This window comes from Thamnophis sirtalis, unplaced genomic scaffold, assembly GCF_051295495.1.
Source record: "Thamnophis sirtalis isolate CommonGarterSnake01/CBP01778 unplaced genomic scaffold, rThaSir2_p1.2 scaffold_1, whole genome shotgun sequence".
NCBI lineage: Eukaryota > Metazoa > Chordata > Lepidosauria > Squamata > Natricidae > Thamnophis > Thamnophis sirtalis.
This window is the reverse complement of record NW_028261381.1, coordinates 162,383,528-162,408,697: the sequence shown is the minus strand read 5'-3', so window position 1 is coordinate 162,408,697 and position 25,170 is coordinate 162,383,528. Positions and strand designations below refer to the sequence as shown.

At 44.6% G+C, this 25,170-nt stretch overlaps 1 protein-coding gene and 1 long non-coding RNA gene across 2 annotated transcripts; one reads left to right on the top strand and one right to left on the bottom strand.

Moving 5' to 3' along the window:
- Window positions 1-316: 316 nt before the first annotated feature.
- LOC148049808 (uncharacterized) lies at window positions 317-8,309 on the bottom strand. Its single transcript, XR_015695136.1, has 3 exons — window positions 7,388-8,309; window positions 3,336-3,511; window positions 317-805 (listed from the first exon to the last, which is right to left on the bottom strand). It is a non-coding gene; the product is annotated as an uncharacterized LOC148049808 (long non-coding RNA).
- On the top strand, window positions 6,368-23,473 carry CIST1 (colon, intestine and stomach enriched 1). Its single transcript, XM_014070698.2, has 4 exons — window positions 6,368-6,511; window positions 17,946-18,233; window positions 22,980-23,137; window positions 23,293-23,473. Exons 1-4 carry the CDS (start codon window positions 6,469-6,471, stop codon window positions 23,338-23,340), a joined length of 537 nt encoding a protein of 178 aa, XP_013926173.2. The 5' UTR covers window positions 6,368-6,468; the 3' UTR covers window positions 23,341-23,473.
- Window positions 23,474-25,170: the final 1,697 nt, after the last annotated feature.

Sequence of the window (25,170 nt, the reverse complement as noted above, 5' to 3'; positions counted from 1 at the left end):
GCACGCTCAGAACACCTTCCAACCATGCAAAGCTCAGAAAATGAGTAAGAAGTAATTTAAAAAAATATTCCTACATTTTAAAAATAAATGAATAAATTTTAAATTATTAAATATTTTAAAAATTCCTAAAACAAGAAAAAGAAAAGGAATCAGTTAAAGCTGGTTTAAATGAACAATCGTTCATTCTGTTTTACCTTTCTGCCACAACAGACTTGAAGCCCCTGAGACATTAATTGTGACGTCCATACAGGTAGCCCTTGACTTACAACCATTTGTTTAGCACCTGTTCAAAGTTACAACGGCTCTGGGAAAAAAAAAGACTGATAACTGGTCCTTGTACTTATAACTTTCATAGCATCCCCATATTTTTTTATCTTTTAATGACCCCCGTAATCCCTTACATCGGGGTGGAGTCGGGGCAACTGAATGAAGCTGAGTGTTACTGGCCAGATGCGCCTCCTGTCACTAATGCAGAGTTCGCAGCAGATAATAACTCATTGTGCCCAAAGAGAGAAATAACTGCCGCTACCTAGGATAGAACTCACGGCCTCCGAAGGCGCAGTCATCTTGGTGAGGTACCGACGTTTAGTACTATAAGGAGCCCCAGACCCTCCTGAGTGAAGGAGTGGAACGTCTGCCAGTTTGAACTGAGGTAACAGAATGTGTGGCAACTGGCAGTTGGAACAGAGTTCTTTTCAGGTGGGAAGGGAGAGTAGAACTCCTTAGCATCAGAGTGTGTTAATTACTGTATATGAAATACTAATGATCTGATGGTCATTTCGACAAATCCTTTCTTAGCGAGCACCTAGAAGCCAAGAAGAACATACATGCCAAATTTCAAGTTTGTAGGCTTTACAGTTCTGGAGATTTTGTGATGAATGAGTGGTATTTGTCTTTTATATATATAGATATAGCTTCCCCATAATTACGTGGTCAAAATGTGGGTGTTTGGCAACCGGCCGGTACCTATGATGACTGCAGCATCCCAAGGCCATGTGACTGCTATCTGCAACTTTCCCAGCCAGCTTCTGACAAGTGAAGTCAATGGGGCAAGCTGGAGTCACGGAATGACAATATGATTCATCTAACAACTGCAGTGATTTGCTGACTAATCATGGCAAACGAGGTTGTAAAATTGGACATGACTTACTTAACAACCACCTTGCTTAGCAATGGAAATTCTGGTCCCAAAGGTGGTAGTAACCCAAGGGTCCCCGATCCCCGGTCTGTGGACCAGCACTGGGCCACTGCAGAGGTGGGTTCCTACTGGTTCAAACTGGTTTGGCCAAGTAGGTAATAACTTGGCTGGCCATACCCCCAAATTGGTTCTATCATTTTTTTTGCTTCTGTGCATGCACAAAAACATTTTTTTACTACTGTGCATGCACACATGTAGCGCGCATCAAGCATGTGCACGCACGCCAAGCGCATCCCTGAGCGCATGGGCAGTAACAGAAGCCAGAAACCACCCCAGGGCCACTGCATGCAGAGACTGGTCTGCACATACAAGCAAACTTCCATCCACGGGATACAAGCAGCACACAAAACCACGTCCTCTCCGATCCACAGAAAAAACCTTTCTCCATGGAACCGGTCCCTAGTGGCCAAAAGGCTGCTGTCGTTAACTGAGGACTACCTGTACTGCTCATAGGATCCATCTAGCAGGTCTCAGCAACATGGCATAACCTGCATATAAAAGTACACGGGCTTTACCTCCCCATCAGGGGTGGGTTCCTGCCAGTTCTAACCTCTTCTATAGAAGAGGTTCCACAAATCTACAGTGCCGTTTAGAACCGGTTCCAGCTCCCTCCCCCTCCCCCCCCGTCTGCACATCATCAAGATGAAGAGCGAGAGGAGGAATTCTGGGGGTTGAAGTCCACAAGTCTTAAAGCTGCCAATTTGAACACCCTTGGGGGGTTTTTCTAAAGGGTTAGGGGTGCGAGGGTCTTGTAACTTGACAGCTTTAAGACTTGTGTGCTTCAAATGCCAGAGTTTCTGAGCCAACATTTTGGTTGCTAAGCAAGAGCGTTGTTAAGTGAGTTTCACCACATTTTACAAGTTGGCCATGCCCACCCAGTCACATGACTGCCAAGCCACTCTTACTCGGTCACATGGCTAGCAAGCCACTCCCACCCGGTCACATGGCCGCAAGCCACTCCCACAAAGCAGGCCACACCTACAGAAGAGGTTCTAAAAATATTTGAAACCCACCACTGGTGGACAGGATCACATGGCTTGAGCTCCTGAAGAGAAAAGGGGGATCACATGCTTCCAGATGTTGGGTGAAGAAGAAAACAGAGAGAGATGCTGAAAGTTCCTGGCTTTATGTCTCTCTGGGCTTTCATCTTGAGCTTGTATTCTGATTGGTTGTCAGATTCCCATGGGGCCATGCAGGGGCAACTCATTAGGTTGTGCTTTGAGTCCAATTTTGGTTCAGCATTGCTTCTTCCCAGGTGCCCTGTGGTGAGTCTCTGTAGAAGGTTAACCCCACCTTTGTTATGTAGAGTAGACTAGCTCAGGCTTTTTAAATAGCCCACTGACAAAGGTGGGGGCTATTAAGAGTGAGTCTGTTTTCTGACTAAAAACACGTTTCTCCATTTCTTATCCAGGGAAATATAATATTCTGCCTTTTCAATATTTCCCAGGATATTTCATTTTTCTAGGAGAGGGGTTGGTGCTAACTTCCTACAGCTGACTGGAGAATTCTGGGAATTGAAGTCCACACATCTTAAAAGCTGCTGGCATTGAGAAACACTGTTCCATAGTATACAGTTGTCCTTTCTTCCTTGTGCATTCCCCTTTTATGCTTCTGCCCTGTCATAGCTATTTTTGGATATAACTTTAAGCATTCAGAAGCAATTTACTTGGACAGCTAGACAGATGGCTAAGACGGCCATTCTAAGTACCCTTCTACTCTTGCCCATCCCTATCCCACCCCAAATTAAAGACAGTGATTGATGGCTGTTCTTCCTGCAAGTAGGTGATGCTCACTAAGGATGGAAAAGGATGCCAGGGAGCCCTCTAAATTTGTCTCTCATTTAAAAGAGTAAAGGCAACACCATTAACTGGCCTTGTTCGTCTGCTGTGAGTCTAGAGCAGTGTTTTTCAACCGTGACGACTTTAAGTCCTATGGACTTCAACTCCCAGAATCCCCCAGCCAGCACAGCTGGCTGGGGAATTCTGGGAGTTAAAGTCCACAGGACTTAAATGAAAGAATAGAGGTATGGCTACGTAAAGACATGCTACCGGTGATCTCAGTAGCTGGTTATCTCGGATACCTACAAGCTCACCTAATTAGCAGAACCAGATGTGGGAAAAGAGGAAAGGTTACGTACCAAGTGGCCGTTTATCTTTGAGCCCATGATCTCACCGAGCAGAGACAGGCCGTATCAGGGAGTTATGTGAGATTCAACCTTGGCTGGGATAGCCGCCTGGATTTCACCAGGGAAAAAGGAGGGAGTAAACCAGAAACAATACTGTTGCTTTCTGTGCTCTATTCTGCTGATTGGAACTGTAAAAAAGCCAAATAAACTCTGCGTGAGACAGACAGACGTTTTGGGCACCAGTGGTTGATGGATTTCTGAAAACCTACACTTAAAAGTCGTCAAGGTTGAGAAACACCATAACATACATATTTGCCAGCTCAGACTGGAGCCTATGACTTTAACATTGCCTGCTGCCAATCACCTCCGCTAGACCGATTAGATCCCACAGATTAGGCCTCCTCCAAATTCCATCCGCCGGCCAGTGTCGACTGGCAATTACCCGGAGGAGAGCCTTCTCTGTGGCTGCTCCGACCCTTTGGAACGAACTCCCCATGGAGATTCGAATCCTCACCACCCTCCAGGCCTTCTGCAAAGCCGTTAAAACCTGGCTGTTCCGACAGGCCTGGGGCTAAAGAGCTGTTGCCCCCGTCTTGAATGGTATGACTGTTGTGTGTTTTTAAATTATGTATTGTTATGTATCGTTTTTATTTTTTATTTTTTGTCTGTACCCCCCCCCCTTCCCTGATTTGATTTGTTAGCTGCCCTGAGTCCCCTTCGGGGGAAAAGGGCGGCATATAAATATAATAAATGAATGAAATGAAATGAAATGAAACGTGGCCATCTGGCTGTGCCCATGTTTCACCCATGCCTAAGGTGACCAGATTTTAACATTGGTAAAGAGGGACACAATTAACCGGGGGGGAGGGGAGTCTTGATTAAAAAATTTTTTAAAAAATTGGGACTTTTTAAAAACGCCGCGGGACAAATTGTTCAAAAGCGGGACTGTCCCACCAAAAGCGGGACGTCTGGTCAACTTAATTTAGATGCCCCTCAAAGGCAAAACTCAGGGGGCTGAATTCTACAGGGGGAGGAGTAAAGGGGGGGGATTTGAGGGGCAGCCCAAAGCACCGTCTGTCTAAATTTGCATCAGGCAGGCAGTAACATTTTCATAGACCATGATCAGAGGAGCAGCTGATGGAGAGACTCCTCCTGCATTCAGTCCCAGGCCTAGAAGTGGAAGTACCCCTTCCTTCCTTCCTCCTTTCACCTTCCTTCCTTCCCTCCCTCCCTCTTTCTTCCTTCTAACCTCCCTCCCTTTCCATTCTTTCTCCTTCCTTCCTTCCTCTTGCCTATCTACCTTCTGTCTTTCTGCTCTTTCATGCCACATATAGGTAGAACGGATTCATTTTGCGCCCATTCAAAGTTTAAATGCCTTTGAAAAAAGGGACTTGTGACTATTTTCACATTTACGACCATTGCAGCATCCCCATGGTCACGTGATCAAAATTCAGACGCATAGCAACTGGCTCCTATTTATGACCGTTGCAGTGTCCCAGGGTCATGTAACCACCTTTTGTGACCTTCTGACAAGCAAAAGTCCAATGGGGAAGTCAGATTCACTTAACAACTGGGTTACTAACTTAAGAATTGCAGCAATTCACTGTGGCAAGGAAGGTTGTAAAATAGGGCAGAATTCTCTTAACGATTGCCTCGCTTAGCAACAGAAATTTTGGCCTCGGTTGTGGTCATAAGTCGAGGGCTACCAATAGAACACTCCAATGGTGATTTTTTTTACTGCCAGTTCTGTAGGCGTGGCTTGGTGGGCTTGGTGGGTGTGGCAGGGGAAGGATACTGCAAAATCTCCATTCCCTCCCCACTCTGGAGCCAGCCAGAGGTGGTATTTGCCGGTTCTCCAAACTACTCAAATTTTTGGCTAACGCTTCTCCAGAACCTGCTCAATTTCACCCTTGGAACACTCCCAACTAATGGTGAGCATTATCAATAGAATCGAATATTTATAACTCAGGTTTGAACTCTGGAGTTCTTAGGCTGGATTACTTTCTTGCAGATGTTTCATTACCCAACTAGATAAAAACTTCTTTGCTAAAAGTGACTGGGGTTTGCTCTGTTTATCTGTAGTAGTTTACTCTATCAGTGTTGGTGGGAGTTTTGTTTTCTTTGGATAGGCCTCCTTGTTTACTATTTAATTGTCTGAGTTGATAGTTCCTTGATTTGGATGTTGTTTACTGCTTGATTGTATATCTGGTATTAATCCTAGTGTTAATCCCTGCTTATCTGTGTGCTGATTGCTGGCAAGGATGTGTCCTATCCTGGTCTTTTTGTTTTTGTTTCCTCCTCAGCTTTTTCCTTCTCTCTTTTGAATGCTGTGTAAATATTATAATGGTGTGCAAATGTTTACATTTGCTGTAGCTGACATTCTGATGGCACCTAGAGATGCGTAAATAACCTTTTACACAATTCAAAAGAAACAAGGAAAAAGCTAACAAGACAAAAAGATCTGAACTCCTACGTATAAACACCAGGAACTCCACAGTAAGGACTATATCACTTATTTGGGGCAAATTTGGCCAGTGAGCCACAGGCACAAGACTTGCCCAGTTTGAGCCCAGGTGTGCTTCCCCAATTCTATGCAAGTTAGAATCTCCAATCTAGAAACCTTCTTGCAAGCTAACATACCATTGCCCATATCCACCAGTTTAGAGGTTATGTACATTGCAGTGACACATACTCCAGGATAAAAAATATCTGTGAAGTCGATTCTTTACAAGATTCTCTGTAGAGTGGATGGCTTGGTTTTCAGATGTTGTTTGTTATGACCAAAGACCATTCTCAGAATCAAAGTTTGTTTCAGGCATTCAAATTCCCATTGGTTTTTTGTTTTGTTTTGTTCTTGATAGGCAATCATTTGATGAATGAATTAGAACTACTGCAAGCGGTAGAAGGGCTTTTTATAAGGTGAGTTCAGTCCTGGCTTTCCCTCACCTGTCCTGAAGAGGGCAGTGGTGTGCCATGGATGTTGCTTGTAAGGTTTTGCTAAGAAAACCAGGCTTGGATCTTTGCCTAGATGCCAGCCCCTTTGGGAGTTGGCACAGATGGATTGCATCCTGTTTGCAGTTGAGACAAGCTTTTTCCAGCAGCTGCTTTTCCTCCAATCCCCTCAGGAGAATCGGAGCCAGCTAGCATGGCCCTCGGGGTGCTGTTTTTACTGGTGGCATTTACTCAAGGTAGGTAATCAGGGCAGAGAGATGCTCCTGGGAGTTTGAATTCCTGGGGCAGCTGCACAGGGCAAAAATCAGCATGGCTGATGGTTATCCACTTATGGCTGTTCAAGAAATAATCTGGAATATTGGGCTGCTACTTAATGAGAAGGAAGGACTCACTGGAGAAGAGCCTAATGCTGGGAATGATTGAGGGCAAAAGCAGAATGGGACGGCAGTGAATGAGGTGGCTGGATGGAGACACCAAAGCAGTCGGCATGAGCTTAAATGGACTCCAGAGGATGGTAGAGGACAGGAAGGCCTGGAGGAACATTGTCCATGGGATCGCAATGGGTCGGACACGACTTCACAACTAGCAAATCTAGAGCAGTGGTCTCTGATCTTTCCAGCTTTGCTGACCGGCAGAGGGGGAGAGGGGATGGCTCCATGCGAGTGGTGAGTGAGCAGACGCAGCTCCATTTGTGTGAGTAGTAGACACCCACATTCACACCACTCCCACAAATGGAGCTGGATGTACGCCGCTTCTGCAGCCTGGTTTTAAACAGGCCAGTAGTGTGCTAGGGCCCGGGGGTTGGGGACAGTGGTGGGATTCAGCCAGTTTGCACCACTTTGGGAGAATTGGTTAACTTTCTCAGTGGTTTGGTGAATTGGTTGTTGGAAGAAATCATTAGGGCAGAGATCCGGTTGTTAAATTATTTGAATCCCACCACTGGTTGGGGACCCCTGGCCTAGAGGATCTCAATTCTGCAGGAAAGCCAGTTTAACCTGCCAAGGTGAGTTGAGTGGCCAGTTTTACAAGACACTGCAGTAATTGTGGCTTTTAACAAAGCATTCAAAGAATGTCTAAGATTTATCCAAACGTTCTGAAAACTTTCCCCTTACCTGAGATTTGTAAAACACTTCTAGGAAGACGAAGGTTTCATAGCATTAACTGTGGCTGCTGTTTCAGTGCTGAGTTTTAACTTGATATCAGACTGGTTTCTTTTGATCAATTATCCCTCCTAACACAAAACCTGGTGAAAAAGAGGATGTAAAATTTTGTTTCCTGTTGCTCAGCGAGATGAGGAAGTAAGCACTTCTGTTTATTTGCAGGAGAGGCAGAGAGGAGCATGGAGGAACTAGAAAATAATTCTCAAAGGTTTGGATAATAAATAGAAATCTGGCTGACCAATTCTCTCTATTATGCACAATGATCTCTAATAAGCATTAGGATTGTACAGCCTTAAGGCATGAAACATTTTGTTTGATCTACTCCAAAGGCGTCTCCCTCAGCTCTTCACTGGAATTCTAATGGGACTATTTTAGTTAATTATTTAACAAACACCAATAGTTACGTTTTAATGTAGATAAGTGTTAATGTGCTTTAGTCTAGGGCTGTAATCTTCTATCAAATATATTTCAATACAATACAATAGCAGAGTTGGAAGGGACCTTGGAGGTCTTCTAGTCCAACCCCCTACCTAGGCAGGAAACCGTATACGGTTCCAGACAAATGGCTATCCAACATCTTCTTAAAGACTTCCAGTGTTAGGGCATTCACAATTTCTGGAGGCAAGCTGTTCTACTGATTAATTGTTCTAACTGTCAGGAAATTTCTTCTCAGTTCTAAGTTGCTTCTCTCCTTGATTAGTTTCCACCCACTGCTTTTTGTTCTACCCTCAGGTGCCCTGGAGAATGACTCCCTCTTCTTTGTGGCAACCCCTGAGATATTGGAACACTGCTATCATGTCTCCCCTAGTCCTTCTTTTCATTAAATTAGACATACCCAGTTCCTGCAACTATTCCTCATATGTTTTAGTCTCCAGTCCCCTAATCATCTTTATTGCTCTTCTCTGCACTCTTTCTAGAGTCTCCACATCTTTTCTACATCATGGCGACCAAAACTGAATGCAGTATTCCAAGTGTGGCCTTACCAAGGCATTATAAAGTAGTATTATAAACTGTGTTGGCTTTTTGGCAGGTGCTGCACACGGCTGGCTCATATTTAAATGGTTGTCCACTAGGACTCCAAGATCCCTCTCACAGTTACTACTATTGAGCAAGGTACCACCTATAACGTACCTGTGCATTTCATTTTTGTTGCCTAAATGTAGAACCTTACTCTTTTCACCATTGAATTTCATTTTATTAGATAGTGCCCAATGTTCAAGTTTGTCAAGATCCTTCTGTATCTTTAGCCTACCTTCTAGAGTGTTGGCTATTCCTGCCAGCTTGGTGTCATCTGCAAATTTGATGAGTTCCCCATTTATTCCCTCATCCAAATCATTGATGAAGATGTTGAAGAGTACTGGGCCTAAAACAGAGCCTTGGGGTAGTCCACTGCATACTTCCCTCCATGTAGATGCAGTTCCATTGAGGACTACACGTTGAGTGCGGTTGGTCAGCCAGTTACGAATCCATCTGTTGGTGATGCTGTCCAACCCACATTCTTCTACTTTATCTAGTAGTAGGTTATGGTCTACCTTATCAAATGCCTTACTGAAGTCCAAGTAAACTATATTGATGGCATTCCTCTGGTCCACTAATTTTGTCACTTTGTCAAAGAATGCAATAAGATTAGACTGGCATGGTCTGTTTTTGACAAACCCATGTTGGCTTTTGGCTATTACTTTGTTTACTTCTAGGTGTTCGCTAATTCGTTGCTTGATTATCTTTTCCAGAATCTTGATTTGATTTTGATTTGATTTTATTAAACTTGTATGCTGCCCTATTCCCCGAGGGGACTTTCCTGGTATTGAGGTCAGGCTGATAGGTCTGTAGGTTCCTGGATCTATTTTTTTTTCCTTTTTTGAATATGGGAACCACATCAGCTCTTTTCCAATCCTCTGGCAGTTCCCCGGTGCTCCAGGATCTCTGATAGATATAGTTCAATGGTTCTGAGATCTCGTCTGCCAGTTCCTTCAGAACCCTGGGGTGCAATCCATCCAGTCCTGGTGAGCGGACGGATTACAGGACCGGACGGATTACACCCCAGGGTTGCTAGACTTCCAGGTGAGGCTACAATTTGGATAAATATATTTATTTGGATAAATCTATATTTGTTGGATGAGCACCCTGTGAATGGTTCTCCAAGAGTACAGGAAACACCACATTGGGAAATACCCTTACTTAGCAATAGGCATCACTGAATCCTTCTTTCAAATTCAAACCGGAATTCAAAGAATGAATAACAGAATAAAGGGGCCGTTATTTGAAGGGACCTTGGAAGTCTTCTAGTCCAAACTCTTGCTGAAGCAGGAGACCCTATACCAGTGATGGTGAATCTTTTAGACACTGAGTGCCCAAATTGGAACCCCTGTGTGCGTGTGCACCAGTGGTGGGATTGAAATAATTTAACAACCGGTTCTCTACCCTAATGACCAGTTGGGTAGGCATGGCTCGGTGGTCAGGTGACTGGGTCGGTGTGGCCAACTCAACGTCACTCACGTCAATGGGCGCTTTGCATCAACTGTTACAATGTAATAAGGGTTAACCGGAGGGAGTTTCTGTAAGCAGGGCAATAAAGATGAGGCTAGAAACAACACCAGAATGTTTCCTTCCTGCCTTCCTTTACAGGGATCAGCCCTGTAAAGTGGAAAAAAACAAAAAGAGATTTCTTCCATCAACCGGTTCTCCGAATTGCTTAGAAAGTGAACAACCGGTTCTCCTGAATAGGTGCGAACTGGCTGAATCCCACCACTGGTGTGCACGCATGTATGCCGCAGCCCCGGAAACACAAAGACCAGCTGGCCAGTGCACATGTGAACGCTGGCCAGCTGGTCTTCTGGTTTCAGTGCGTGCATACACATCGGCCAGTTGATCTTTGAGTTTCTGGAGCACATGCGAAGATCAGCTGGCGGGCCGCATGCACACACTGGAAACCAGAAGACGGCATGCCACAGAGAGGGGTCTGTGTGCCACCTCTGGCGCACATGCCAGAGGTTCACCATCATGGCCCTATACCATTCCAGACAAACAGTTGTCCAATCTCTCCTTAAAAAACCACAGTGTTGGAGCACCCACAACTTCTGGAGGCAAGTCTTTTCATTGATTAATTGTTCTAACTGTCAGGAAATTTCTCCATAGTTCTAAGTTGGGTTTTTTCCTTGATTAATTTCCTTCCATTGCTTCTTGTACAGTAATAAAATAAATATAACTCATGCAATAATTCCAAAAGCTCATGATATCAGTAGAATAAACCTGCTTCAAATACAGGTAGTACTCAACTTGCAACCATTCATTTGACGATCATTCAAAGTTACGATGGTACTGAAAAATGTGACTTACAATCATTGTTCACACTTAAGGCCATTGCAGCTTCCTCCCTCATGGTCCCGTGGTCCAAATTCAGAGGCTTGGCAACTGGCATGTACTTATGATGGTTGCGGTGTCCCCCTGGGGTCATGTGATCTCCTTTTGGGACTTCCGATAAACCAAATCAATGGAGAAGCCAGATTCACTTAATAATCATGTTACTAATTTAACATCTGCAGTGATTCACTTAACACAGGTGGCAAGAAAGGTCGTAAAATGGGGGAAACTCATTTAACAATTGTCTTGTTTGACAACAGAAATCTTGGACTCTATTGTGATTGTAAGTCAAGGACTACCTGTATAATATATTGATCAGTCAGAAGAATATTGGTTCATGGAGTTTTCAGGATTTTGAGCTTGATAGTAATAAAAACACTAGACTATACTGTAGAACAGGGGTGTCAAACTTGATTTCATTGAGGGCCGCATCAGGGTTGTGTTTGACCTCGGGGTGTGTGTGCATGTGGGCGTGGCCAGGGTGGGCGTGGCCAGCTCCACATCACTTGTGTCGGGGGTGCTTGGGGTGGCCCGAGCGCTTTGCCAATGAAAATGGGTTCCCATGCGCCGTTTTAAGCTGTGATGGCCTCCTGCAACCCTCTGCCAGCGAAAATGGAGATCGAGAGGGGCCGGTCCTTCGCTGTTTCTAGGGTGGCCCCGTGGGCCTGATCTAAGCACCACGCAGGCTGGATCTTGGTTGCTGCCGGAGGTGGGTTGCTGCCAGTTCAGCCCGGATCGGGCGAACCAGTAGTGGCAGCGGTGAGAGGCTCCGCCCACCCGCCCAGATGCTTCTACGCATGTGTAGAAAGGTTGCATACGTGTGTGAGCAAACTGGTAATAAAAATAATGGAAACCCACCACTGGCCTGCGGGCCTTGAGTTTGACACCCCTACTGTAGAAGGACTACCATGCAGTTTCTGAGTTATACCTGTTAAGTCTATCCCCGTTAGGAGACTAAAGTTGTGCAGCAGAAGTTATGAACGAATAAGCCACTGAATAGTCACTCACAGCCACCGAAGGTAAAACAAATAATAGCTTTACTTGCGTAACAAAAATAGGATAAGAGGTCTCCAAACAGACTATAAGCAGTCTTGAAGTATATACACAGTCTATTTACAATACGTTGAAGTTACAGTTGCTCAACTCACAATTCACCATGTAGACAGGTAACTACTATACAGACTAGCCACCATCCAATATACGGTCTTCTCTCCAAATACTAAGCTCATACAGGAACAGTCAGTAACAATCAGGAACAACAATCAGTAGAATCAGTAAAACTCAGGAAACATCAGGAGCATCAGGGAAAACTCCATACTAGTTCCTACTTCCTTATATAGCTGCTCAAAGCAATAGCATCCAATTACCTCTCTCTTACATTTAAAGTGACAGATACATTTGCTACAATCATAGCTTATATACATTGTCAAGCCAAGACTAGGGTTACATCACTAACAATATCAGGAGTGTTTTGTACAAGTGTACAACATGTTATCCAACAAACTGTTTCCAAATCGTATTATATCCATCTACCAAGTTTAAGCAAAACTTTCAGCTTGTCAGAAAGCAAGCTTTGGGAAGCGAATTAAACTGTGTCCTAGAGAACCGAAGAAGCTTTTTGGATGAGAAGTGAAATGTCTTCAAAGGAAAGCAAAGAAAATCCAGTTGCCTCTTGGAAAAAAGCACTTTGGGGACACCCATGTGTTAAATGACTGAGAATCTCTATAGATTCTAATTAAACTGTGCTTTCTTCATGCTCGGAAGTCAGAGTGCTGCTATTTGATCTCCAGCCTAAATGTATTATTTGTACAGTAAGGGCAGATAAGGAAAGTTTATTTGCCCTTTTAGATTAGTAGGTACTTTCTGCCCTAACGCAATGCACACTTTTAATTTTCATTTTCCCTGCTTGTTGCACTGCAGGGCACTGGAGAAAAAAACTGCAGGCTCCAACCTTACAAAGAATTTTGAGTGACTTTAGGGGCAAACTTTTGCATCATAGGGTTAAAGGTTGTAGACTACTGCTGCACTTATTCATTATGTTGTTGTTGTTAGTTGCAAAGTCGTGTCCAACCCATCGTGACCCCATGAACAACATTCCTCCAGACCTTCCTGTCCTGTACCATCCTCTGGAGTTCATTTAAGCTCATGCCGACTGCTTTGGTGACTCCATCCATCCACCTCATCAGGGGTGGGTTCCTGCCAGTTCTAACCTCTTCTATAGAACAGGTTCCACAAATCTACAGAACCGGTTCCAGCTCCTTCCCCCCACCTGTCCGCGCATCATCAAGATGAAGAGCGAGAGGAGGAATTCTGGGAGTTGAAGTCCACAAATCTTAAAGCTGTCAAGTTTGAACACCCCTGGTTTTTTTTCTAAAGGGCTAGGGGTGCGAGGGTCTTGTAACTTGACAGCTTTAAGACTTGCACACTTCAATGCCAGAGTTCCTGAGCCAACATGATTGGAGGAGGAATTCTGGGAGTTGAAGTCCACAAGTCTTAAAGCTGTCAAGTTTGAACACCTCTGGGTTTTTTTTTCTAAAGGGTTAGGTGTAACTTGACAACTTTAAGATTTGCGTGCTTCAAATGCCAGAGTTTCTGAGCCAACATTTTGGTTGCTAAGCAAGAGTGTTGTTAAGTGACTTTCACCACATTTTATAAGTTGGCCATGCCCACCCAGTCACATGGCTTCCAAGTCACTCCCAGTCACATGGATGGCAAGCCAATCCCACCCAGTCTCATGGCCGGCAAGTCACTCCCACAAAACAGGCCACACCATACAGAAGAGGTTCTAAAAATTTTTGAAACCCACCACTGCCATTCTCTGTCGTCCCCTTCTTCTTTTGCCCTCAGTCTTTCCCAGCATTAGGCTGTTCTCCAGTGAGTCCTTTCTTCTCGTTAGGTGGCCAAAGTATTTGAATTTCATCTTCGGGATCTGGCCTTCTCAAGAGCAGTTCACTATGCTGACATTCAAAGTCCTATTTTGTGCCACTAACATATTAATTAATGCTAATTTTGTTTTATGCCAATGGCTTCCAGGCTGGTAAGTCTATGGGCTGGTATTCTCCAGTCAAATCCCATTGCATCTAACTGTGCCTGATACTGGACCTTTTGCTAGCATTTTTGTCGCCCTCTTCCCAATCCATGTATTCAACCAGAGTTCTTTGGAATATAGTTACCATATTTTTGGAGTGTAAGAGGCACCAAGGTTTTAAAGAGGCAAATTAAAAAAAAAAATGCACTCTGCAAACCTCCCAAAAGCAGCCTGTTTTTTGCAAAAATGGGCCTGTTGTTTTTTTCAAAAAAAAAAAAAAAAAGGCACGAATAGCCCTTAGGAGGCTTGTAAAGTGTTCTTGGGGAATGGGTAAGGGACAAAAATGAGCAAAAAATGGCCCATTTTTTGCAAAAACCGACCCATTTTTTGTCAAAAAAAGGGCATTAGGAAGCTTATAGAGTGCTCCTGTGAGCTGGGGGGGTGGTGCAAAATTGAGCACCTTTTTTGCTCATTTCTGCCCTCCCCAGCCCACAGGAGCACTCTGGAAGCCTCCTAAAGTCTATGCATGGCCATTTTGGTGAAGAAGGTGGGGTTTTAGGAGGCAAAAAAATGCTGTATTCAGTGTATAAGACGCACCCAGATTTTCAGCCTCTTTTTTGAAGGAGAAAGGTGCATCTTATACTCTGAAAAATACGGTAGTTAGGAAAGCAAGAGGCCTCCTGGATAGATGAATTTCCTGCAGGACAGAAACCTTGTAGAACACGGGTGTCAAACTCACCGTGTCACGTTTCCGTCATGTGACATTTTGCGATGTTTTTTCCATTCGTAGAGCTGGGGTGGGCGTGACCTGCACGTGACGCCTCCGCTCGCAGGCCGCCGGTTTGACACTCTGCATGCTACCTGGGGATTTCTGGGAGTTGAAGTTCCCGCAACTTAAAAGTTGCCAAGTAGAGTATATTCACATGACATGCTATGGTTAACTAAACAGTGGTTCCCCGAATTAATCCAGGAGTGTTTATGCGGTGGGAATTTAAGAAAAATTAGGTTGTCAGCCACAAAAGTTAGGATGTCAGCCATGTGTCTGAAGCCTCACCCTTTTGTCATAAGCTGCATAAATATTTTAAAATGATTTATTGTCAGAAAAGATGCTACTTTTTATTTTTTTGAGACCCTAAGCTAACATAGCTCTCCTTCTGTGATATCCTGATGTACAAAACCCTGCCCACTGAAATCAATGTTCACAGACCCACACCCCAACTGGAAGCACTCATTCCAGCAGTAAAACAAGCCAGAAATTTTAGCCTCAAGCTGTTGTTTATTCTTGAGAAACACTTTAGAACACATTTAGAGCACATTCTGTAGCGAAAAGGGAATGTGATACTTTCAAAAAGCTCTGAAGGGCACAAATATGTTGATTTATGTTGTTATGTAAGAAGATTTGAGTGGACTTGGACTCTAGTAGCTGAGACTACCAGGAAACCCAAATGTCAAGGAAAGCAATATTATTTGTCCTTGGTGTCTGCGTGCGATAGACCAGTGTTTCCCAACCTTGGCAATCTGAAGATGTCCGGACTTCAACTCCCAGAATTCCCCAGCCAGCGAATGCTGGCTGGGGAATTCTGGGAGTTGAAGTCCGGACATCTTCAAGTTGCTAAGGTTGGGAAACACTGCGATAGACTGCCTCTCCACAGGAAGGTTCTATTACTTCGAATGCACACAATCAAGTCCCTGCCTTTTTATGCAGGTAGTCCTCAACGTACAACAGTTCATTTAGTGACCATTCAAAGTTACAATGACGCTGAATAAACTTAGTACGGTTTTCATACATATGACCATTGCAGCAGCATCCCCATGGTCATGTGATCAAAATTCAGACAACTGGCAACTGATTCATATTTATGATGGTTGCAGTGTCCCGGGGTCAGGTGATCACCTTTTGACAAACAAAGCAAACGGGGAAGACAGATTCATTTAACAACCGTGTTACTGCAGTGATTCACTAAACATTTGTGGCAAATAAGGGGGCAAAACTCACTGAACGTCTGAGTGCTCTTCCTTAGCAACAGAAACTTTGTGGTCGTAAGTCGAGGACTACCTGTGTTTCTAAGAGCCTCCCTAATATCTTTAAAAGAACAGGTGAAAGCTGACTTCTTCCACTGAGGCAAAGAAACATACACTGATGTTTGGATCAGTAGTGGGATTCAGCCAGTTCGCACCTATTTGGGAGAACCGGTTGTTAACTTTCTAAGCAGTCCGGAGAACCGGTTGTTGGAAGAAATTTCCCTTTGTTTTTTCCCACTTTACAGGGCTAATCCTGTAAGGCAGTGTTTTTCAACCACTGTGCTGCGGCACACTAGTGTGCCGTGACATAGTGTAAGGTGTGCCGTGGGAAAAACACCCACCGGGTGTTTTTGCCTCGGGACATCTCTGTGTCCCGAAAGTTGCTCTATTAAGTCCCTGCGGCCCCGCGTTTACTTTAAAAACGCGGGGACTGCCGGGAGGTAGCGCACGCAGGGACGTCACTGACGTCCCATGCGTGCGCCCACAGCAACAATCGCGGAGGATTCAAGGGAATTACTTTATATATAGTCAATATAGGCACAGAGTTAAATTTTTAAAACATTTTCTAATGGTGGTGTGCCTCGTGATTTTTTTCATGAAAAAAGTATGCCTTTGCACAAAAAAGGTTGAAAAACACTGCTGTAAGGAAGGCAGGAAGGAAACATTCTGGTGTTGTTTCTAGCCTAATCTTTATTGCCCTGCTTACAGAAACTGCCTCTCCGGTTAACCCTTATTACATTGTCACAGCTAAGGCGAAGCGCCTATTGACCTGAGTGAAGTTGAGTTGGCCATGCCCACCCAGTCACATGTCCACTGAGCCCCGCCTACCCTGCTGGTCATTAGGGCGGAGAACCGGTTGTCAAATTATTTGAATCCCACCACTGATTTGGATGGCCCTATTTGTTGTGCTTGCAGCAGTGGTGGGCTGCTGACTGTTTGGACTGGTTCAGACGAGCTGGTAGTTGCAACCTGGGCGCAATCCTGTCCTATATCGCTGTGTTTTTGACGGTGCATGCATGCATGGAAGGCGCGTGCACACGTTTCTGGTGCTAGGCGAACCAGTTGTTACAGTATGTGACGCCCACCTCTGACTTGCAGACTGTTTTTTGTTAGTTCAGTTCAGTTCAGTTTATTAAATTTATATGCCACCCTTTTCCCCCGAAGGGGACTCAGGGCGGCTCACAACTCGAACCGGGGAGGGGGATACAGACAAAAAATTTAAAAACAACAACATAACAATATATAATTTAAAACTCACAACAGTCATACCATTCGAGACGGGGGCAACAGCTCTTTAGCCCCAGGCCTGTTGGAACAACCAGGTTTTGAGGGCTTTGCGGAAGGCCTGGAGGGTGGTGAGGGTTCGAATCTCCAAGGGGAGTTTGTTCCAGAGGGTCGGAGCAGCCACAGAGAAGGCTCTCCTCTGGGTAGTCGCCAGTCGACACTGGCCGGCGGATGGAATTCGGAGGAGGCCTACTCTGTGGGATCTAATCGGTCTAGTGGAGATAATTGGCAGCAGGCGGTCTCTCAAGTTAGTATTTTTAAGACGCATTTGATGGGTGTGACAGGGTTTTATTGCTATAACTCGCACACAGAGTTGACAATTGAGGTGGCTTACAAGTGCTGTTAGATCGGGTGAATGGATGAGGCAGACTCAGGCTTCATCAACAACAGCTCTTTATTAAGTGACAACTATGTACAATCCAGCAAAGACTCTGTCTGGCAGCAGCCCTTTTATAGGGAGCTGTCAGACCCTTCGACCAATCAGATTTGAGTACTGTTCCCGCCGGAACAGAGGACCTTGGTGGAAACTATTCTACTGATTACCAGTATGTAACAAGTGCTGTAAAACAGGTAGCCTGAAGCAGGGTAAAGATCTCCCTGTCTATTCCCTTATTTTAGACAGCGGCAAGGGTAATATGTTTCAAAAAGCCAACTAGCAGGTCAGAAAGGCAGTAAACAATGTCTCCTTCAATCGTTAATAATTGAAGATAGACTGCGGTTGAAGCTGGAGGCTCCATTAAAACATAAGGGGTAAGAACGGGTAATGGAACCGAATTTGGTACACTTTGTCTGTCTGATTGTTCGGTCTTTCTGCAGACAGCTTTTCTGCTTCAAATAACACAAGCACACCCAGTCCCCTGGAGACATCGACGACAGTTACATCCATTACAGCAGCTCTAACAGTCTCAGATACAACCCCAAGCAGAGCAGATGTCACCTCAAAAGCAGCCAGCTCACCTATGCCCCAATCCACCGGAGCCACAAGCAGCACCACAAAAACAAATGACTCTACCACCAACTGGAGCCCCGTGACTTCTCCTACTGGATCCAAAGAGCCTCTCACTACCCACATGGCTGAGTCCATCAATGGCAGCACTCAGGCAGGTAAGAGGAAATTTTTGTAACTCGGTTAATGAATTAATTAAATGGCTATGCCACCCATCTCATTCTGCAAAGTGGGGGCTGCCCTTGAAGAGTATCAGGAAGCTCCAGTTGGTGCAAAATGCAGTGGCCCGCATGGTTTTGTGCAGACCTCGATGTGCACATGCATCACCTCTCCTGTGGGAGCTGCATTGGTTGTTGATTTGCTTCCGGGTAAAATTCAAGGTGCTGGTTGTCATCTTTAAAGCCCTGCATGGCTTGGGACCAGGTTATCTAGTGGACTGTCTCTTGCCGGTCACATCTACCTGACCCATCAGAGCGGGGAGGCAGGAAATGTTGCGGGTTCCATCTCCTAGGGAGATACAACCAGTGGCGCCTAGAAGAAGGGTCTTCTCCATGGTGGCTCCCTCTCTCTGGAACATTATTCCCCCAGTGGGTGTGGCCATGGTGGGCGTGGCCTAGTCGGACTCCTGCACCACATCAGGGGGGCCTTTTTCACCCTCCCCAGGCTCTGGAGGTTTTCTTTGAGCCTCCGGGATGGCGAAAACTGCCTTCCCTGGGCTTCAGAGGCCCTCTGGAGGCCGGAAACATGCCTGTTTCTGGACTTCCGGAACCTCCAGTAGGCCCGTTCCCCACCTCCCCGAGCCTCCGTGCGGGCCTGCACTTACCTGGCATGATGAATGGGCCATGTGGAGACTCCTAGGAGGGGTGAGGTGGGAGGGGGTGTGAGGGGCAGGCGTGGCCAGCCAGGGGTGGCATTTGGAGGTTCGCCAAACTGGGCAGAATCCTAGCTAGAGGATGCGAACCCTCAGCAGCCCATGCCTGTATTTTCCCCACAACAAGAACCCTGTGAAGTGAGTTGGACTGAGAGACAGTGACTGGGCCAAAATCACTCTACTGGCATTCATGTATAAGGCAGGAATAGAACTTACAATCTCTTGATATTTGGCTCAAAGCCACCCAGCCAGCTTTCATGCTTATGGCAGGATAAGAACTCACAGTCTCCTAGTGATTGGTCCAAAGTCACCCAGCCACTTTTCATGCCTAAGCAGGGACTCGAACTCATATTCCCCTGGTAATCAACTCAAGAGTCACTCAGCCGGCTTTCATGACTAATGTGAGACAGTCTCCTGGTTTGTCACCTGTGCCTTGAATCCCCACCCTGTTATTTTTATAGAGAGATAAAGCACTGGGCATGACCGCCGCACATCTTAGTAAATAGCACTATTCATACTTGCTGGAGCACCACCAGAAACACACCTACGTGGCACATACTATATGTAATTACTGACTTTCTTTTCAACTGGCTTCCTTATATTTCTCAAATTTTCCCTTCCTGTCAAACTTTTCTTTCATTCTAGTTTATTAGGGCTAACATATTTAAACTACAAACATCTGGATGGTTACTAGATGGTTGCAGTGTAAGGAGAATCCCCCCCTTTTCATATAAGAAAGACCCCATATTAGCAAAGAAATGCCCCCACCCCAGAGGTGGTATTCAGCCAATTCTGACAGGTTTTGGAGAACCGGTAGTGCAAATATTGAGAGTGGGGAGGGAAATGGGGATTTTGCAGTATCCTTCCCCTGCCACGCCCACAAAGCCACGCCCGAAGAACCAGTAGTAAAAATATGTTGAATCCCACCACTGCCCCACCCCTGTACTGTAAGAGAAAAAGTCTTCCCTGAAGTAAAACCACTCACGCAGCCCCTGTGAATGGATATTTAGTTTCATAAATTATTCCATTCATAAACAAAACGCCTTCAGCTACAGCTCCATAGAAGGTTAGGATTGATCAGATTAAAAAAGCAGAGAGACAAAGACACCTAAAACCTACATTCCCCACCCAGCTCCAAGGACAGGGATAGGGTTAGGGTTGTGACCTCCCAGCCACAATGGGAGTCAGCCAACAATAATGAGAATACTAAAAGGACACACTCAAGCACAAATTAAAATACATTTCTCAAGGAACCGGCCACAAAGCCCTAGAACCACATACTCATCAGACTGTTTTGTCAGCTGTCCCAGAACTGATGCTATGTCACCTCGGTTCTGATTCCTACGTAAATGGAGATCTCCTTTCCTGCACCTTGCCTCCAAATTCATTTTCTCCTACATCTCTCTCCCAGCTTGGAACTGCACCAGATATTATTTCCAACAGCAGTAAAGGGGAAAAATTCTCTGTAATGCCAAGTAGCAGTGGATCTGGATTTTTGCCACTTAGCAATACTAGCACTAATTTATTTTAAAGTACTACTTGCCATTTGATTGATCAATGTGTGGATCAGTATGTCAGTGAGGGGCAAATCTATCTATCTATCTATCTATCTATCTATCTATCTATCTATCTATCTATCTATCTATCTATCTATCTATCTATCTATCTATCTATCTATCTATCTATCATCTATCTATCTATCTATCTATCTTCAAACCAGCATCTTCAAAGTAGCTAAAATGGTGTAAAATGTATAAAATATAACTGTAGAAAATTCTGTCTCTCTGAATAAAGTATTTCATAGACCCACAAAACAATAAGTAGCCTTTAACAATGACTCAAGGTTGAGTCAACCTTCCATCCTTCCAGGGTCGTAAAATGAAGACTCAGATTGTTGGGGGCAATATACTGACTCTGTAAACTGCTTAGAGAGGGCTGTATAGCATTATGAAGCAGCATATGTCTAAATGCTATTACTGTTGCTATGATTGAAGAAATTCAACCTATAAAGCCTTTTCTCCTGTAATGGAGTTTTACGATCAATTCTGACTTACTGAATCTTGGGCTGCGCTGTAGTTATACGAGGGGAAGGTAGGAATATCAATAAGCTGATTGAAGTAACCATTAGGTGGCACTGCAGTCTGACAATAGCCTTTGTTGCAAAAAGCATGTCAGTTTTTCCCATCCAAAGGGATGGAAGAAGCATCTTTTCCAAAGTGCTAAATCAAGAAAAGTCCCAGACCCTGTTTGCAAGGATGAGACCATACTGTCTCCATACATGTGGAGAGCTAAAATCCAGAAAATTGCAGCTCCACTGCCTTCTGGTATAATCTAGGGGTTTGCAATCCAGATGAGTTAGTTAAACCCAAGAATGTTTTCTGGAGTCACTTGGAATACCAGTATAAATCACTGAATCCATGCCTCATCTTTTTGCTACATGCATGGTGCTGGTAAGAGACTTGCACAGATAAATCCATGAATAATAATGGGCACACAAGGAAGCTATGCATTGTGCAGATCATATAACAAAGAACAAAAATGTATTCTGTCATCTCGGTTTGGTGCCATATATAGGAGCTATAGGTTATGTCTTATATAAATATCACATCTTTTACCATTGCTGTATATTTTTTCTATTTTTCTCTCCCTTCCAATTTTGATTGCAAAAAATATATACTTTGATTGAGCTTTGACAGTCTAGGCCAGTGTTTGTCAATCTTAGCAACTTTAACAGAATAACAGTGTTGGAAGTCTTCAAGTCCAACCCTTTGCTCAAGCAGGAGATCCTATAGCAGTCTAGACAAGTGGCTATGCAGTTTCTTCTTTCTTCCCCCTCCCTTAAGGGAATTTTGGGAGTTGAAGTCTATACACCTTAAAGTTGCTGAGACTGAGAAACACTGGTCTAGAAGCTAGATAATGGTGATGATATTGGAAGAAATATCCATCTGGTTCACTTCCAAGCCGGGAGAAAGGCACTGGAGACAAAATGGAAGCTGGAAGGTGATTGGAAAAAGGGTCCTTTTATTGATGAAGCAGAAGCACATGGGTGGTTCTGGGCAGCTGACGCCATGGAGTTGAGAGTGGGGGGGATATCTATACCTTCTCTTGGGCTTTGCACTTGAACTCCCTGTTCCTGTGCAAGAACATGTATTCTGTTGGCTGTTCTCAGACTCCCATAGGGTCAAGTACAAATCCTTGGAGTTTGAGTTAAGTTTGGTTGAAGTTTGAACTGCTGGGGATGATGCAACTGAGATGATGCAACAAAGGGGCTTTGGGCAATTCCTATTGTGGCGGAGGGCTAATTTTACCTTTGTTGGATCTTGGGTGAGGGTATTTGCTTATGAATAGAGCTAGTTATCTTTTAAATCTCTTAAGTGCTGACATCTGCTGAGGGCTATTAAGGAAAGGGGGGGCTGCTTTCCAAGAGCATCTTTTTCCATTTCTCACCCAGGGAAATATAATATTCTGCCTTTTTAAATATTTCTCAAAACATTTCGTTCTTCTAGGAGAGGGACGGGTGCTAACTTTCCACAATGATTTGGGCAAAGAAAAGTAGAATTTGACAACACACTCTGCACATAACCTCTGCACCTTTTCTGAGATTGGAAGTGTGACTGCATGTTCCCCCTGGCTGGTTGTGTTTCTCCCCTAAAGCCAGGATTGGATTCTAAAAAAAAAAATCTGATAATCCTAGGGGAGTGATGGCTAAACCTTTCCAGACCGAGTGCCCAAAGCACACACCTGAATCCCCAAAATGCTATGCACGCATGGCTCCTGAGCATGCACCCCACCCCCCATGCATGCACACGTGCCCCACTCCTGATGCACCCCCCTGCACATGCCCCACCCCTTGTGCATGCGCGGCAGAGACTCAAAGACCAGCTTTGAGCAGGAGGCACGTGTGCATGTGTGGCAGAGCTGAACTGGGGTGACAACTTATGTGCCCACAGAGAGGACGCTGTGGCACAGGTGGCACGTGGGCCATAGGTTCGCCATCACAGTCCTAGGGCTTCATCCCTTCTCTCTCTTACAGGACAATTTAGCCCTAAAGTGGCATATTCAACAAAACCAGGCCTGGTGGTCGTGATCTGCCTCTTTGTCGTTGTCCTAGTCATTGTGGCCGTTGTGATCCTAATAAAATCCTGCCGTCCGAAGGAACCAGCCTTTCAGAAGTTGGACGAGGTGCCAATGGTATGTACTCCAGGGTACGGTATGAGACAAAGAGGCTGTTTCCTGAAATTCAGGGTCATAATCTGTTCTTGGCTTCAAATGTTGACAAACTGGATAGCAGTGGCATTTGAGAAGGCTCCATTTCAGCTTTCTCCTCTCTCTGTTTCCCTTAACAGGGAAAAGTTGCAGAAGGTTCTCCATTTGCCCGATATCCACCGAAATAACCAAGCAGACCTTTTCCAGCTCATCTTCTGGGCTCTTGCTCCATGGATATTTCAAGCAAGCATCAAGAATGTCTACTCCCCCACAAGAGACTTTGTGTGTGAAATAAACTTGTTCTAGTTGCATGACTGCCAATTACTGCTTTGTGTCATTTAGCTGCTCTGCTCTCTCTCTCTCTCTCTCCCTCCCTCCCTCTCTCTGTGATGTATTCATTTATTTGTCAGTTTAGATAAATATTGATTTTGCAGATGCCTTTCTAAACTTGAAGAATTTTTGCACCGCTACTGAGCTCTTGAGCAATAATCTACTTTTGAGCTTCTTGAGCTTGAAGATGCGTGGACTTCAACTCCCAGAATTCCCCAGCCAGCTGGGGAATTCTGGGAGTTGAAGTCCACACATCTTCAAGTTGCCACGATTGAGAAACACTGTTCTAATTGGATGCTGCAGCTCATCTTTTGTATCCCTTATACCTGGGATGTTTTTATGTTTGTTGTTTTTTTATTATTTATGTATTTAGTAACAAATTTGTATAGATACCCAAGTTACACACAGATGACTCCAGGCAGCTTACACCATTTAAATTTTTAAGAGATCCACTATATTATAATACAGGTAGTCCTTGACTTACAATACTTTGTATAGTGACAGTTCGAAGTTACAACAGCACTGAAAAAGTGACTTATGACTGTTTTTCACACTTATCACCATTGCAATACCCTCCTGGCAGTGGTGGGTTTCAAAAAGTTTTGGAAACTCTTCTGTAGGTGTGGCCTGCTTTGTGGAAGTGGCTTGCCAGCCATGTGACTGGGTGGGAGTGGCTTGCCAGCAACGTGACTGGGTGGGAGTGGCTTGGCAGTCATGTGACTGGGTGGGAGTGGCTTGACAGTCATGTTACTGGATGGGAGTGGCTTGGCAGTCATGTGACCGGGTGGGAGCGGCTAAGACAATGTCACTGAATTCTTTGCCCCAATGGATGAACTACAATAAGATTAAAATAAGTAGAGAAAACAATAAAAGAGCTACTTATGGAAGGAAGATGACAGTCCTTGCCAGTCTTCAGTATTACTGACTCCAATGAATGCACAAAGAAGAGACACAGAAATAAACTCTTCAATTGCATGCACTGCATTAGGATGAAACCAGCAACAATAAAGACAGCTACTTACAGAGGGAAGATTACTGCTGTGCCGGTCTTCTGCACCACCACCTCACCACCTTGCTCCAATAACCTGCACAAAGAGACACAGAAAGGAAGACCTTAATTGCATGCACTGCATTAGGTTGAAACAAGCACACAAAATAATAGAAAAGGAAGATTATTGTCCTTTTCTGTGTCTTCTGCACCACCACCTCACCACCTTGCTCCAATAACTTGCACAAAGAAGAGACACAGAAAGGAAGACTTTAATTGCTTGCACTTACTATATTAAGGATGAACCCAGCACACCCAGCAATAAAGACAGCTACTTACAGAGGAAGGATGACTGGCCTTGCCGGTCTTCTACATCAGTAAACCACACTTGCTCCAATGAATGGCCTGCACAAAGAAGAGACACAGAAAGGAAGACTTTAATAGCATGCACTTACACCTTACATAAGAATAACACAATGAAAGAGATACACTCAAGTACTTGTATTATTGGTTTTCTGGTTGTTGATATTTCCATATTGTTCTTAGGCTTCCAGACTCCTCAGTTGCAGCTTTCTTGATATTTACTCGTGGATCATCAGCCGTGTGATGGTGTGCTCTGAGCCATTTTTTCATGGCAGGAATTGGGTCCCATCTCTCAACAGGCATGCCAAGAACACTTATCACCATCAGAATACTTACG